An 18,003-nucleotide genomic window follows, 5' to 3' on the forward strand; every position below is an offset into this window, starting at 1 on the left:
GGGGTCCGCTGTGCTATTGCCACCTAACTCACCCTAACTAGCTCGGCGTTGACTGCTGACTTCAGCTGCAGATTCCCATCTGAGCCGCGATCACATGTCCCGCCGGGCTGGCGCCGCTTGATGACAGAGGGCGTCGGGGGATGTTCAGTGGGCTTGTAGCGGCAGCGGCAGTTGTTCTTTTCCTGGGCACTCCTTCCAATCTCCAACAGGTTGGGGTACATGCAGAACTGGCACACCCCCAACTAGTCTATAAAGACTATAAACATTAATTCCATAATACTGTTTATGCCTTTTCTCTCCTTTGCTGTTTTTTCTTTCTATTTTCATCTTTGTTTTTTATTAATTATTATTTTTTTATTTATTTATTTTTGTTTTTTTGTTTGTTTTGTTTTATTATTGATTACTGATTATTCATTACATTCATATATTTTTATTTGTGCGGTCCACCAATTCTAATCCATACCAGCGCTCATATACCCATATTTTTAATCTGACCACTATTTATTGAGCTGCGGAAATACAAGCGCAACACACCTTTTTTATTTTTTACTTCTAACTTTGTGTCTATAGATGCCCACCAGCCTGTCTTTAGCTGCCCACTAGCGTACGTCATCTCCAGGAAGTATATACAACCATCGGAACATTGGGAACCATCGGATTAGACCGCAGCGATTGCGGTTGACTATACTGCAAGCACTGCGAGCAGTTCAGTGTAAAAAACAACCAGGTGACGTGTACTATGACGTAGCCTATTATGCACGCCTCTGAAACGGCGTTGAAACACTCGGGCACGCCTGCGTCCGCAACTCCACTCCCCCGTTAGTACTACCCTGCCCCTGTTACCACCCACAAATGGCCTCTCCTGTCATTCATTCCACTGGGCTGTCATGGCAGGGTGAGCGAACATCGTCTGCAAAGAGCGGCCACTTGCTAGCGAGAGGGTCTGAAACAGGTCCTAAGCCCCAGAGAGTGCACTTAACACAGATTTGTTCTTGCAGCTCCTGAGGCTGTGAGGAAAAAAGCTGTGATAAGTGCACCTGGGGCTTACTATGAGGGATAGTGGCAGTAATTGAATAGCCCAGGGAAGAGCTGCAGCCTCTCAGTAAACCCCCGTATCCAACTGAATTTTTTCTCTAGTGTTGCATATAACATAATGTTTTATAGATGTTTGTCTTGCGGAGTATAACTGTATTCAGGACAAGCTGGCTAGAGCAGAAAGTATTTGAACAAAGTTATTTTATTAAAGTACAGTATGCTATGTGAGAAAATCTGTGGTTGAATAAAATGTCCCTACCCCAAAATTCTCCTTGACCAAGTTATAATATGCATATTTTCCCTTTCAAAGGGAAGTTATAACTATGTCAATGCAGAAATTCAGTTAAATAATTTAAATTAAACTGCAAAAATATACTGTACAATGTCAACTAAAGCAATTCAAACCTATTACATATATACTATTCACGGCATGGTACAATTTCTGTTACTCCATCATACAGTTTGCGTGGCTTTGACAGTATTATACAGTAGATAACATTATTGTTACACAATGTTAAGCCACACTTTAAACAATATACAAAAAGAATACTAACAAGATTCACCTATTCAAAGCCAGAAACCTTTAGCTTGCTGTCAGTCATCGTAGAGATCCCCAGCATATGGCAAATGGACTCTGCTCCCTGTAACATTTGGAAGACGGGACAGATCTGGCAGATTTTGGATTCGTAGTCGCAGCTCTTTTCGGACCTGGGATACTCTTGCTAGTTTGCGCTTGTATTCCTAAAAGCCAAAAATGTAAACAATAGATCAAGATAGTACTGTGCAACTGATTGTAATGTACATACAGGTTGAGTCTCCTATATCCAAAATGCTTGGGACCAGGGGTATTTTGGATAACGGAATATTCCGTATTTTTGAATATTTACATACCATAATGAAATATCTTGGGAATGGGACCCAAATATACACACAGAATGCTTTTATGTGTTATATACACCATATACACACAGCCTGCAGGTAATTTTATACAATATTTTTAATAATTTTGTGCATCAAAAAAAGTTTGTGTACATTCATGAATTAATTTGTTTCATATACACCTTATACACAAAGCCCGAAGGTTATTTTATACTGTATTTTAATAATTTTGTGCTGTAAACAAAGTTTGTGTACATTGAACCTTCAGAAAGCAAACATTTCACTTTCTCAGTCATGCTAAAATTCCGTATTTCGGAATATTTGGATATGGGAGACTCAACCTGTATAATATAATTTTCAGGGCCTTTGGCAAAAGGAGAAATTCGCTCATACAATTTTGAAGAAAAGAATGTAGAGTTTACATTCACTACATCATTATTTTACAATATCTTTATAATGTGTAAGTTATTTATCACACAAAAACATTATATGATTGTGTTTGAGCTACATTTTATTAACTGAAGATGTTAAAATTATTGCTCTGCTAAATTGAGATCATCCATAGACTTCAACTGAATAGTGTTGCTAGTAGTCCATTTACCATGATAAGCAGGAATTCTGCACTTATTTCTTGGCTATGACATTTCAGTAATGTTATATTTCATATTTATAGCATACTTGCCTACTTTTGAAAAGCATTTCAGGGAGATTGTGAAAGCAACACTTATGAGCACGACCAGGCTCTGACTGGGCTGGCGGGGATTCGGGAAATTCCCCGGTGGACCTCTGTGATATAGCGCATGTCACCGGCTCTGTTTACAGGGACTTTGCAGCTGTTTGCTGGGCTGTCATGCTGTTGACTGACCCGGTGGCTGTTGCAATCTGCGGGAGATGGGCAGTGAGCCGCCGACTCCATCTAGCACCACACTGATTCCATTCGATTTTCAGGAATCAGTGACATCACGGGGGGAGGGGCTAAGCACTTGTTGCTGCAGGACGGGAGCTCTCTTTTTGCCGGGCACAGCAGGCAGTCATCATTAGAAGTTCTGCTGATCCCACTGGGAGGGATCAGGGGCAGAGCCAGAATAAGGAGGAACATAGGGACCCCATCTGTCAGTCTCCTCCACCCCACCCCACCAGGAACAACTCACTAAATATCCCCGGTCTCAGTATTTATTTTTTTGACCACGCCCCCAGTACACGGACCTGCTCAACTCTTGCAGCCCAAGATGGAAGCACTCGTTTACAGGCTGGCTGCTGCTAGGTGCCAATGACACTGGTGAGTGTACAACATAGATAGACAGACAAGACAGTACATAGATAAATAGAGAACTGCACTGAAAAAAAGGAACAAAATAAAAAAAGGGAAAGTGAGCAGAAGGCAGTCATTTAGCAGGGAGCAGTGACAAGGAGGCAGTAAGTACAGGACAGGTGCTGGAGAATACACACGTAATGGCTTTAGTCATGCTGTATACTGGCTGCTAAGGGGCAGAGGGCCTGATTCAGAGCCGGACGCTCTTGACAGAGCGAGCGGTCATCGGGCTTGCGACGAGACCCTTGTGGTAGGGTCTCGTTGCCGTGATGTCAGTGGGGCCGCCCCAAACGGAGGCGTTCACATGGGAACGCCTCGTTTGGGTAGCCACTTCCCCGGCCCGCCCACCAAAGGGGGCGTGCTGTCACTCAACATCAACAGCACGCCCCCTTTGGTAGGAGACCAGGAGCGATGGTTTGCCCGTCGCTATCCGGGGCTCGCGCATGCGCACGACGGAGCCGGCTCCGTCGTGCGCATGCGCACTGGGCCACCTTCAACCCGCTTGCGAGCGGGTCTGAATCAGGCCCAGAATGCAAGGTAATGTGTGACTAGAAATGTATGCACACCATACTTTGCACACATAAGAAAAAGTTCACTTTTGAACTTTGTAGCGTGAACACGATGCAGGCCACCAGTGTCCTGCTCTCTCGGGGACCCCTGGTTGGAGCATACTGCTGCACTGTGCAGTGTCTAAACTTGCTGACACGTGTTGGTTACGGCATCCCGGCATTCAGATTTCCGGTGGTCAGAATGCCAGCAGCGGGATCCCGACAGTGAAAATGCTGGCAAATTTCAGTAAGTATTTTTAGGCTAACCCTTACCCTAATCCTAACCCACACCTCCCACATCTTAAACCTAATTCACCCCTCCTGCAGCCTAACACTAATCCCCCCTCCCTCCGCGCAGCGTAATCCTAACCCTCCCCTCCTGCAGCCTAACCCTCATACTTCCCATTAGTAGTTGTCTGCATTTTGACCTGTCAGGATTCTGAATACATGGATACCAACTACATCCAGCTGACACAAATTATTGAATTTAATTGCTGTTTTGTTAATCCTTAGTATTATATTTTAGGTACATACACTGTCTCTCCAAAACATAATACAACAAAGTATTAACAATACAGTAAATAAATTCAATAGTTTGTGTTACAAGCATAGACAGGGCCGGATTAAGGCTTTTGTGTGGCAACTAGGTTGTGGGGGCCCCGCCAATTAAATTGATTATGCCCACAACCCCCTTCCTCCTAGCTGTCAAGTAGGTTTACTCCTCTCTGGTTGGATGTCCACACCCCTTTCAGCTACTGGCCATGGCCCTTAGTGGGCCTCTGTGGTTGCATTCCCCTGGTGGGCCCTTCATGCCCCAGTCCGACACTGAGCGCTACAGTAAAGTGGACGTGTACTGCTACATCTGAGAGGTGTGTCATAAAATTGACTTTCAGCAAATGAAAATGAGCCCAAAAGCAGAAGATCTATTTGTTGATGAAAACACACTAATACTTTTCAGAAAATGCATGTAGCCAAAGGGTTCATTGTGCCTTCTAACCAATGCAGGGAAATGATACTAATGATCCCATTTGAAAGGTAGACGAAATCTGAATAGGATTGAGGATAAATAAGATTGCTGTTTTTTGCTGAATGTTGTGGTTATGACAGCCTTTTTGCTGGGTAAGTTTCTGTGGTCAGCTGGTGTGATGAGCCAATGATATTGATGGAAGGAGGAGTTTGAATGCTAGTATATATTGGCCTGTTCGTTAACTAACCAGCCTCCTTTGCTGGATCTTCACAAATAGCTGAGTATCTGTTGATTTTGTGGTTTGTTTGATCTGCACTGTCTGTTTTGCTATTCATTCCTCCTTTCTAAAGTTCCTTCTTACCATGACACGTCTGCGACGCGCAGCTCCCCCACCCAGCCGGCTAGCTGAGTTTTCATGCCCTTTATTAGTGTCTCCCGCCCGTCCTGTATCTCCCATCCCCTCTACCTCCCTAATATTGTTGTCCCCGGACAGCCAGGTCCTCTCCCCTCACCGTCCCACAGAAGCCACTGTATCCAGTGTCTCCTCAGCGGTAGCTTCTGCTCTTAACGCTGCCTCCGCTGCCATGGTCCCCTCTCCCAGGCATTCTCCGGCTACCCCGGCCGCGGTGTCTCCAGCGGCACTTTCAACGCCCCGACACCAGCCCCACGCCCTCCTCAGTCAACACCCCACCCAATACTTTAACACTCACTAATCCTCTTCTGTCACTTCGTCCCTCCGCTAACCCTCCCCCCTTCTCCTTACCTATTCAGCACTGCTCCTTTCGGTGTCGCGCCGGTGACTGGCTCCTTCGCGGGTTCGCTCTCCCTTCCTCCTGCCGTCTCATGGCCTATCGCAGGGTCGGGCGGCACCGTGGTTTTGCCGCACCTCGCGTCCTCTGCCTTGCGGTCTCCTGGTGGTCCTGCCGGCTTTGCTTGCGTGGTGGGCGGCGGCCATCTTAGGTACATCTTCCCCTTATGTTGCAAATGTCAGCATCCATAATTTAAACGTTTTATCTCCACCTGCTGGTTGGCACACTACACAGGGGGTAGGGGTTCCAGTAAGCTTTATAACGTCTGCTCCCTCACAGCGCCGTTGGTACACGGCCGCTAGCAATCAGTCTGCCCCATACAACTCACAGGTACCCCTTTCCATGGTTGGTCCTTCCTGGGGCCAGCTATCGTGGAGCTCGGGTTTGGCACCCCTGGTTTTTCTCTTCCGCTGCCGTAATTCCTTCCGCCCCCTTTTATGCCCCTCCTCTTTCATCCTCCCCCTACTCATTTTCTCCATATTTTCAGCAGCCCCAATTTCCCTACCCATACTTTACACCCTAGCAGGGTTACACCCCCACACCCGTTCCGCCTCCTACTCAGCCCCCACTGCCTTCCCACATGGGTCACACTCATACCTTGGACCCTGCAGTGTCCAGGTCCACTAGGTCATGCCCATTCCGTCTGCACCTCTCTCCCTCTTGTTGTGTCTCACCCTTTGTCAGTGCCTCACCCGTCCCCTCCAGTTTCAGGTGCCAAAGTCGCAGGAGGCAGTAACGGAGAGAGGTCAATGTTGCAGGTGGTTCCCATTCCAGGTCCAGTTGAGACGAACCCGACAGTCGAGTCAGGGAGGACTCCACGTCGTTTGGCTAAAAAGTCAGGTAACGCCACTAGGAAGGATGCAGAGATAGGGAATAAAGAACAGGAGGTCGGTACTGACAGTCCATTGTGCAAATACCGCGGTACTGCGCGGTTTGCGCAAAAGTGTGCGAGGCAGGATTCGTAGGGGTACATTTGTTGACTTTTTCTCCCTCACTGACAAGATGAAGAAGTCTTGCTCAGGTTAAAAAAAGACCGGGGGCATAGGGGAAGACGCATTTTGCAGTTTTAATAACTGGTTGAAGGGCATGCTCATATTCGCAGCATGCTATCTGGAGACTCGGGCGGAGGAACATGTGAACATTATTAGATATTTATTTTTGGTATTGGACATGTTCGTTCGGTCTCGAAATTTGGCATGGCGGGAATATGATTTGCAGTTTAGGAGAAAACATGACGGCAATCTGATCATACCATTTGGGGTAAAAGACGTAGAGGTTTGGTTACAGGTGTCGCAGCAACGTTGACCCCCCTTGGATTCGATGCAGTCACGTAGGAGCTTTACAGCCAGTAGGTCGGGGACGACAGGAGGGTTGAGAGGTAAATGTTTTGCCTACAATGACTCCCGATGTATGCAGGGGTCGGGCTGTCATTTTTGCCACTCCTGTCGTCTCTGCGGGGGAAGGCATCTGGCCAAGGACTGTTGACGTGGGGCGGGAGGTGCTTCACAAGATCAGGGAGACGGCTCCAAGGCTTCTCTTACCAGATGGCTCCGGTTATATCCTCTTAAGGAAGATTCCTTGTTCCTGTTGAACGGTTTTTCATTTGGTTTTCAATTGCCTATAGACGGGCCTTTGCTAGTATACGCGTCCAGTAACTTGCGCTCTGCCAGAGATTTTCCTGAGGCGTTAAAGAATAAAATAAGAGCGGAGGTGCTGCAGGGGCGAATGGAGGGTCCTTTTCCCTGTCCTTCCTTGCAGGATCTCTGTATATCCCCAGTGGGGCTTGTTCCCAAGAAGGTGCCAGGAAAATTTAGGTTAATACAGCATCTGTCGTATCCGCCTGGCAGTTCTGTCAATGATGCTATCCCTGAGAGTTTCTGTAGAGCAGTCTATCAATAATTTGATGAGACTTTGGGTTTGGTGTGTAGTTTCGGTCCTGGCGCTTTGATGGCAAAATTGGTTATAGAGTCGGCCTTGCATTTATTGCCAATGCACCCGAAAGCTATGAAGTTTATGGGTTTCCAATTAGATTCAGGTTATTTTGTAGATAAGTTTGCCCATGGGTTGTGCAGTTTCCTGTGCCTATTTTGAGAAATTCAGTTCCTTTTGACAATGGTGTGTCCATGCCGGGACAGGGCAAATGGGCGTGGCTCACTATTTGGATGATTTTCTCTTTATAGGTCCAGGGGAGAGTGACGTCTGTTCTGACCTCCTCTTTTCTGCTGAGGCTCTATTTCAGGTTTTAGGAGTCCCTGTTGCTCATGAGAAGACGGAGCGTCCTGTTGCTTGCCTATCTTATTTGGGAATTTAAATAGATACAGTTGCAGGTTGTTGTAGGTTGCCTCGAGACAAAGTAGAGAAGTTGCTGGCACAAATTGCAGGCTGCTTAGCGGTGAACTCGGTCAGATTAAGTAGGATTCAGTCGTTACTAGGTTCCTTTAACTTTGCTTGGCGGATAATTCCCATGGGTCGAGTGTTTTGCAGGAAATTGGAGAGGTCCACAGCCGGATCGCTCAAGCCGCATCATCATGTACACTTGTCAACGGAGATAAAAGATGATCTTCGTGTTTGGGCCAGGTTTTTGGTCCATTTCAATGGAGAACGTATATGCGTATATGGCCCTCTCCTCCAGTAGCGAACAGTCTGTTACAACTTTTTACTGATGTGGCTGGATAATCTGGCTTTGGGGCCTTTTTCAATGTAGAATGGTGTGCTGCTCCGTGGCCTCTAGATTGGCGCGAAGAGGGTTTGACGTGTAATTTGTTGTTGTTGGAGCTGTTCATAATTGTCGTAGCAGTAGATCTCTGGTCCGTGCAACTGAGTAACCGTCATGTCATTTTTTGGTGCGACACTTTGGGTGTGGTTCACGCCATCAACAACCAGCGCTCATCTTCACCTTTTGTGTTACGTTTACTCTGTCATTTAATTTTGCGCTGCTTGGAGAGGAATATCAGATTTAGGGCTAGACATGTACCAGGGGTTGTTAACAAGATTGCTCATGCTCTCTCTTGTTTTCAATTTGTGCGATTTCGAGCTCTTGTACCGTCAGCTTCTGATGTTGGTTTGGTGGGCCCCTCGTTTGTGTGGCAGATCATCAGGCCAGCTTAGAAAGTTTGGCGCTGCTATCGCTGGCGCCTTCCACGCTACGAATGTACTCTGCCGCCTTGCGGAATTGGTGCACTCATTGTGCGCTCCCGAATATGGAGGGTAAGTCTGAGAAGGAGTTGCTTTCCTCCTTTGTTTGGAAAAGATACCAGCAGGGTAGACCCAGGGCCTTTATGGGGTCTGCGGTGGCGGGTGTCTCCTTCTTTTGTAAATTGAAAGGTTTGCATGATCCCACCATGTCTTTTCTACTTGTGAAGGCTCTTAAAGGGCGGACGAAGGGGGTCCTCCGCTCGCGCCGACTCCCGTCGGCCGGTTGACATGCAGCTTCTCGTTATGGGGAAAGTGGCTTCTGACAGTTTTGAGGTCTCCTTTTTTCATCTGGCTTTTTCTGCTGCATTTTTTGGGGCTTTTAGGGTTAGTGAATTGGTGGTAGTAAATAAAACATCCACTTCCTCTGGGCTTTTATGTAAGGACATTGTTTTTAGAGATTCGGCGGTCCTTTGTAAACTCCGATTCTCTAAAACAGACCAAACCGTTAGGGGTAAATGGGTTACTTTAGCTCAGCATCAGGATTTGACTATTTGTCCGGTACACTTAGCTTCTAATTACATGGCTTTACACCCAGCTGGGGGGTCACAATGGTTGCTGCATGCAGATCTTAAGCCCCTCACTAAATTTCAGTTTGCCGCTGTCTTTAAACAGGGTTTAGTGGAGTTGGGTGTAAATCCTAAAGACTATGGTACACATTCGTTCTGTATTCAGGCTGCTACTAGCGCAGCTATGGCGGGGGCATCTACTGCGGCCATTCGGATGGTAGGGCGCTGGAAGTCAGATGCGTATATGAAATCTGTGTGTTACGATAAGTTGTAGGTGCGCTCCTGGCGCCAAACCAAAAACGTTGTTTACCCGCCAATCGTTGAACGGCAATTGGGGGTGTGAAGGGATTTTTTAAATTTTTCCTCCCGGGAGCCATGATCTGGCCCACTTTGGTTCACGGGCAGGTGTTTTAGTTTTCCTTCTTCACTTGGGTTCCTGTTTCCCGTTATGCATCCCTGCTATTTAGTTTCTGTGATTTCATAAGTTGTGTTGTTTTGACTCATGGTCAGGGTTTTTTCTTTTTCCACAGCAATGGCAGCAGAAGATGGCCAGATGTGGCTTGTGAGCCACTCTTATATTTTTTGGGCAGAAAAGTATGTGTTGGCTCAGCGTGCTGGTTTGTCACTTGACGGCCGTACAATGCGCTGGATTGGGGTGAGAGGTTTACGTGTCGAGTCTGTTTTGGTGTTGTTTCTTCTGTGGCGAAATGGGGAGTGCCCGAATTTATGGTTTTGCACGTGGAAATGATTTAGGTAAAATGAAGGGTGTTGAACTGATTGTTCACTTGCGCGAGGTTTGTGAGGAGGTTCGTTTACGATGGCCGTCTGTCAAGATTGTATGGTCTGAGATGATGCCTCGGTTGACTTGGAGAGGAGTGCTTAAGTATGGTGCATTAGACAGGGCGCGGAAGAAGGCGAATGTTGCGGTGGATATGCATGTTGAGTCCATTGGTGGCTTGGTTGTGAGTCATGGCTTTTTGGTGGGTGATCTTGAGGTTTTTCCGGCATGATGGTTTGCATTTAAATTCTCTAGGTACGGGTTTGTTTGTGAAGGAGTTGCTTTCTTTTTGGGCTAGTTTATTTGGGTGGCGGGCCAGTCTCTTTTAGGGCCTAGTTTTGGCGGGAGTACGCTGCAGCTCAGAGGCTTTAGGTGGCGCAAGATAACTTTGTGGGGCACTTACCTGTGATGCTCCCGGCTAATTTGTCCTTCTCTGTGCGGGGGGACCCGGGCGCTTTTCTGTGCGTAAGCGCCTCGGATTGGCACAGGAGGGAAATGAGACTCTCACATCGTTAGTGCATCTAGAGGGGGGACGAGTATTTTGAGCGAGGTGAAAGCTAGAACTGGGCTTGCAGTGTCTCTTTGCCACCCTGGTTAGGTTGATTAATTCTAATTATAATAAAAAGCTGTCACCTTTTTAGCCAAGCTTTGGTGTCTGTGTCTTTATTTGTAGTTAAGTAAGCTAATAGAGGTGTTATGGTGTAAAAGCAATATTCCAATGTACTTAAGGTAGACGAAAGCTGAATAGGATTGAGGATAAATAAAATTGCTGTTTTTTTGCTGAATGTTGTGGTTATGACAGCCTTGTTGCTGGGTAAGTTTCTGTGGTCAGCTGGTGTGATGAGCACAATGATATTGATGGAAGGAGGAGTTTGAATGCCAGTATATATTGGCCTGTTCGTTAACTAACCAGCCTCTTTTGCTGGATCTTCGCAACCCATCATCCAACCCGTTATGTTGTTGTGTCACACTAACCTTCTTTTCCCAACTATGCTGCAGCTCAGTGGCTTTCGGTGGTGCAAGATAACTTTGTGGGGGCACTTGCCCTCGATGCCTCTGGCTAATTTGTCCTTCTCCATGCGGGGGGACCCAGACGCTTTTTTGTGCGTAAGCGCCTTGGATTGGCCAAGGAGAGAAGTGAGATTCTCACATCATTAGTGCGTCTAGAGGGGGGACGTTTTAGTCATCCCCCGAGTATTTTGAGTGAGGTGAAAGCTAGAACTGGGCTTGCAGCGTCTCTTTGCCACCCTGGTTAGGTTGATTAATAAATAAAAAGCTGTGACCTTTTTAGCCAAGCTTTGGTGTCTGTGTCTTTATGTGTAGTTAGGTAAGCTAATAAAGGTGTTATGGTGTAAAAGCAATAAACCAATGTAGATCTTATGTGTATAACTGTTTTTTTTTCATAGAACAGTGTCATAATGGGGATAAGGTGCAAGCAGGGAGATTGCTAATATTTCAGAGAGTCTCCCTGACAATGAGGGAAAATTGGCAATTATGATTTATAGCATTATTACATTCCTGCACTGAGCACTGGCCTCAATATGAAACATCAGAGACTAGAACATGCCCATGGTCCATCATTTTGAAAAAGGCGATTGCTGAAACACATTCATAGGATTTGATTTCCATCTGTCTTCAAGTAAACCTGGGTCTTTAGATCTACATACTTCTTTCAATGCTGATCCTCTATGTAATTCTGGGGGGGCTTTAAATGATTATAAATCAGTTTTATGTTAGTGTTGCTGTTTTGTAATAAATTTGTTTTTATACAAGCATTGACTTTTTTTCCTTGAGACGAACCTGCCAATTTATTATTGTGGATATCCCCTTACAGATTAATTTTAAGTGTAAGTACAGTACACTGAATATACAAACGTGAGTGCAATTGCAGAAAAGGGGGTTCAATATATCTTGGTGGCACATTTTACAATATGGAGACATGTTTTAATTATTTTTATTTTTTTGAGATTTCCCAAGTTACACATTCTCTATGCAACATGAAGAAGGATACCAGTTGATTATTCCACTGGCTTTGATTCTTAATGCAAGATGTACGTATAAACAAATATTTGTTTGATACCTGCAATCCAAAACACACTGTGAGAGTTTTTCATGTATCACATTATGCTGAGATTTTTTGTGTCTGAGGAATATCTGGAAATCTTCTATTTTAAGAATTAGATTCCTTTTATCTAAGAATTTTCATTGCATATTTCTGTTACATAAGTTTAGGTCAGTTTCTTTCTCACTGATGCAAAGAACGGTGTACTTTTCTTATTGATTGTATATATGTGTTAATTTTTATAGGTCACTTTTACTTTTGATTTACATTAGGATTACATTATTCTGGAAACATTACAGCTTAGGTACGCAAAGCTGTATTTGAGAAAAGCCAATAGTTAAAAGAGCAACCTGATAATTGGAGAGAGGAGCGCGCCTAATTGAGAAAATTCAGTGCATAATTCATGGCACCGCAATCCCAACAAGAAACAAGGGATTAACCCTCAAAGTTATCACACTGGTGAGAAAAATGAACGAATAAAAATTTGTTGGTTGAGAACACTGTTAAGAAAAAGCACCTGACAAATCACAGATCTATTATACTGTATAATCATCTACTGCGTCGGGTTAGCAGATGCGCAGTAAGAGGCTCCCTTTTCAGTTCTCAATGGCTTTCTACCAGAGTATATACCCAAAAACATGCCATCAAACACCTCAAGCTCTTCTTGCTTCCTCAGCAGAACCTAAGTCACTTTTTTGGTATAGCTGAAAATTATATTTTAAATCGAAGCCCAGTTCCTCAGGTACAAAGCAACAGAGGGTACGGAACATAATGTTCTTGTTACAGAGTGAAATGCAAACAAAAAACACCATAACCCTGCTCTTACATGTGTGGGTGATTTTTCTAAGGTCTTAGGTACTGTATATGAAACTCAGTTTGAGCAATACTGACTGCTTAGACAAAATGAAGGCAACACCCTTTGGTCAGTGCTTTTATTGTGAAGAAAAGGTCAATTTTACTCACTACTGCAGACTGCCTAAATGATTCATTGAATATTTGAACTGACATTCTTTTATGCTTTTTGTTTTATATTTAATATATATATTAGTGTATTATTGCCAATAATATTTTTTTTTAAATGATGTCTGATAATATGAAATAAAACTGTATACTTGCAGACCCTCCAACATGACCCCTTCCATCAGGTACAAAATGCTCTGCTCCTGGACTTCCCACCTAAGTTATGATTGCAGCTACCTTTTTTACTAGTTAATTGACGAAAAAGGATATTTCAGCACAGGTGGCTGCAATCATAAATTAGGTGAGCAGTCCAGGAGCAGAGCATTTTGTACCTGATGGAAGGGGTCATGTTGGAGGGTCTGATAACTGCACTTTGGTTTTAATTCTGTTTGCGATATGTTGGAGGGTCTGATAACTGCACTTTGGTTTTAATTCTGTCTGCGATAGGAGATTCTCATACTCCATGATAAACATTGTATCCATTTATTGATGAATTGAAGATTCTACTTCAAATACAGTATGTGTTGTTGATTCAACATAATTCAATTTCTTAACCTCAAAACCACCAGATGGTTAGCATAATCAGCGCCGGCAAACACCATGCATTGGAAAGCTGCTTTATCACCATGTGATGAAGAATAAGTATGCCAAACCCTGCGCAACAACACAGCAGCTTGGAGCTAATATACTGGGGCTATCCCCGAATCTCCTAAATAAATATACAGTAAGAAAACGATAGTATAGAACACTGGGCACTAGGACAGAGGGATGAGAGACACAAATGGGAAAATAAACAGTATACTTATATTCAGATGTAATTTTCTTATAAGTAATGGAGTGTTTCTCAACATAGAAAAGATAGAAAAAACACACAAAATAGTGTAATCCTGTAAGTGGTAACGCACTTGATTTAAAATATAGCAACTGAGATATGATTAAACAGCAATTATTTTATTAAACAAATATGTAATTGGCTCCTAATTGAGATACTGGTAAACAAAAAAATAAAATATACATTGTTTTTAAACAGGCTCCTTACTATGGGCCACCGGATCTTTACTCTGTGTCGCTAACATATGTAGTCCTTACTGGAAACTGGTTTATAGATAGTTTGCATAAGCGCTGACCAGTTTCGAGTGGTTGCGTTTTTTCAAGGCTGTGTCTTTTATATCTATGGCTGCAGTCTTCAGGCTATACATTTTCGTAATGTGCTAACTTATGATCTGTCTAGTCAGATTTTGCAAACTAACGAAAGGGACCCAAGAACACACATACTTTTTGTTAATTAAACTCTTCAGCAGGATGTCCAAAGGTCATTAAAGAAAACTTTTGGAGCATCTTGATATCTTTAAAACCTCCAGATATCTTCTTGACCAAACTGGGTTCAGGCTTGTGGAATTTCACTTGTATAAATTTGAGGGGTTTATATGTGTGTTTGCAGCTAGAGCACTCATCTACTGATGCTGCAGCAGTCGTCTCCCTTGAATTAACCTTACTTTAGAAGTGTTGCAATAGTCTGGTGTTAGGGTCACATATAGTGGATTAAACTGCTGTACTTGATCCTTGCAGCTAGATCCTGTGCTTATGGGTTTTTTACAAGTCCCTTTCCTGCTTTCAATGACTATTGCCCCTCTGGCCTGTATTGTTTTGACTGACCCTTCTATCCAAGGTCCATATCTCCCATAATTCTGCTGATTATGTAGAGTTCAATGCTCTTCCCTTGATTCAGTTTCTTAATGCATGTTCTTCAGCATTCTACAGTGTTGTTATTTAATCTGTTTTGTATCAATAATCAGTACATTTCCTTTTTGGTTTGAAATGATAGGCTTAAAACTATGTACAGCTCTATTCTTTACCTGCTGAGCTGATCAATTTGAAAGCCTCAATTTCTCCTTCTGGCAGCTGTAAGTTTCTAGAGTTAGGCACTTCCGGGGGTGGGTTATACACCACCAGTGGGGTGTTAGGGTTAGGCACGAAGGGGTTAGGTATAAGAACTAACTGGGAGGGTTAAGGTGTGGGGTGGGTTAGGATGCAGGAAGGGAGGGTTATGATACTTACCTAGCCCCTGTTAGGATTCTGAGCATCGAGATGCTGCTTCCCCATACCCAACCCATTTTGGACATCTGTTGTAGGTCTGCCCAATTCTCTTTTCCTTTTGGTCTGCTGTCGCCAACTGTATAATCCATACAGGTACACAGCTTCCCTTGCTTAACAATGGAACTTGCAGGTTTGGATCATATACATGATAGATTTTCTGCCTACTGCATTTCAATTGTATGTTAATAACTTATATATGCTGGCCAAAGTATGTATCGCTAGATATTTGATGGACCCCCACCATCTCTTTCTGAATGGATTAATCTAGTCAATTGTATAGTAGCACATGACAACAGGAAATAAATGCTAAAATGAAAAAGTATGGTCCAAGTAAAAATCATTCAATTTAAAAATAAATCTAGATTTCTTTATAAGTGTTTTCTCAAACTGTATATTAGTCTTCTTTTAAAAACAATATCAGAAAGTTTGATCTAGCCTGTGAAGACTGTGCCCAGAATACGGATCTTAGAACCCTTTAATTTGGCCAATTTTTGCGATTACCTGAACCCAGTAAACCCTGGTCACACCTTTCACTGTATTCAATTGTTGAGTTACCTACATACAGTCAGGTGCATAATATTGGGACATTGACAGAATTTTCATATTTGATTTGGCCACACCTAATGTTTTTGCTATCTCTCTGATGGGTTTGTTTTGATTTTTCAGCCTAATGATGGCTTGCTTCACTGATAGAGACAGCTCTTTGGATCTCATATTGAGAGTTGACAGCAACTGATTCCAAATGCAAATGTCACACCTAGAATCAACTCCAGACTTTTTACCTGCTTAATTGATAATGAAATAACGAGGGAATAGCCCACACCTGTCCATGAAATAGCTTTTGGAGTCAATAGTCCCATTACTTTTGGCCCCTTAAAAAGGGGGAGGCACATATAGAAACCGTTGTAATTCCTACACCGTTCACCTGATTTGGATGTAATTACCCTCAAATTAAATCTGAAACTCTGAAGTTAAACCACATCTTGTTTGTTTCATTTCAAAGCCATTGTGGTGGTGAATAGAGGCCAAAATATGAAAATTCTGTCAATGTCCCAATATTTATGCACCTGACTGTATATAAGGGTATTAACACAATTTGGACAATAGTGAGTGGGTTCAGGAAGATGTCTCAATTCATGCCCCTCTTAAGACCACCTTCTACCAAGACCCTGGAATGACTCTGTTCAGCATATAGTTGGCTAAATGGCATTTCTGGAAATATTGCATCAGATACAGGTCTCCATTTATTTCTAAGCTTTGAAAGGAATTTTGTGGTAACTTAATTTCTGTCCTATTTATCTATCCATATCACCTATAGACCTATAGACTAATGTTCAAACTGAACAACTCAATGAGACTCTAGAACATACAGAGATACAGAATACTTGGTTACAATTTTTGCCTTAGTTGGATTTTTTTTTTACCACAACTCTTTTCATGTACATTGTGTTTTTTTCTTTTTTTTATGGATTAAATGTATTTTTCTATTTCTACCTTTTTGATGTTATAAGGCAGGGGTTCCCAACCACGGTCCACAAGGCACATTAACAGTCCAGGTTTTAGGGATAGCCATACTTGACTTACTTAACTGACACCTCAGTTATATTGATTTAACCATCTGTGCACAATCATGGATATCACTAAAACCATGACTGTCAGTGTGTCTTGAGGACCAAGGTTGGGAATCACTGTTATAAGGGCACTGAAGCCAGGGCTGTAGCTAGGGTAGGGCACCACAGGTCAGGGGGCACTGTTTGGGCCTGTCAAATTTCTGTTTATTATCATTCTTGCTTGTAGCTTCCTCTTATTTCATCCCCAGCATCTCCTGGCCTCTTCTATCTCTTCCCTGGCCCTTCCTCATGAAGCCATGGCCCTTTTTTGGGTGAATTATGTCCCTTTGAAAAATGAGGGGGGCGCTAATGCTCTTTCTGGCACAGGGCACCAAAAAGTTTAGTTACGGCTCTGACTGAAGCCTTGCTGTGATTGAAGTAATACTGGAAAATAATGCTGCTTTTTAATCTAAAACTGTGTTTATTTATTTTTGGATGGTTCTCTACTAAACATATTAAATTATGACAAGCATCGAGTATGTTGGGTCCTAAATAAATAGGATTTTATAGAATTAATCTATTTTTTTAAGATGAGCAGCATTATGAGAATTAAAGAAAAAAACAATACAATAATTTGCAATATAAAACACACCACACATATGCACAGACACACTTAAGATACATCTACTCCCTCAACAGCTATACATGCTTAATAAAATAAAAATAGTCTTGACACAATTTATCATGAATATAAGGGCCTGATTCAGACCCACTCGCGAGCTGGGTCGATGGTCTGCACTGAGCATGCGCACGACGGAGGGAGCTCCGTCGTGCGCATGCGCCAGACGCAACGAGCGAAGGAAAGTCCTTCGCTCGTTGTGTCTGATCAAAGGGGGCGTGCTGTCGATGTTGATTGACAGCACGCCCCCTTTGGTGGGCGTGCCGGGGGCATGCCTCCCTGACGGGGGCATTCCCAAGGGAACGCCTACCGTCAGAAGCCGGCCCACTGACATCACTAGTGATGTCAGTGGGAGTGATTTTGGCTCTGATAGAGCCAAAATCACTCCGGGCCTTGCGGTTGAAAACCTCAACCGCAGGCTCCGGCTCGCAGTTTCGATGGTCGCGATGGTCACGACCATCGCGGCCATCAAACTGCACGCTCGTATAGGCTGTGGGTGGTGACCCACAGCTATACGAGCGTCCAGGAGGACGCTCCATAATTATGGAGGGCGGCCCTCATTCAGAGCGTGCGCTCTGCTCAGAGCGTGCGCTCTGCTCAGAGCGTACGGCTCTGAACGAGGGCCT

At 43.8% G+C, this 18,003-nt stretch overlaps 1 protein-coding gene across 1 annotated transcript in view; it reads right to left on the reverse strand.

Moving 5' to 3' along the window:
- Positions 1 to 449: 449 nt before the first annotated feature.
- Positions 450 to 18,003, reverse strand: part of RPRD1A (regulation of nuclear pre-mRNA domain containing 1A) — a 149,607-nt gene continuing 132,053 nt past the window's right edge. The window contains exon 7 of the mRNA XM_088476342.1: positions 450 to 1,776. Coding sequence (XP_088332468.1) covers positions 1,630 to 1,776 — 147 coding nt within the window. The 3' untranslated portion in view covers positions 450 to 1,629. The remainder of the gene's footprint in view (positions 1,777 to 18,003) is intronic.

The sequence above is a fragment of the Taudactylus pleione genome, unplaced genomic scaffold, assembly GCF_031769625.1.
Source record: "Taudactylus pleione unplaced genomic scaffold, aTauple2 ptg000186l, whole genome shotgun sequence".
Taxonomy (NCBI): Eukaryota; Metazoa; Chordata; class Amphibia; order Anura; family Myobatrachidae; genus Taudactylus; species Taudactylus pleione.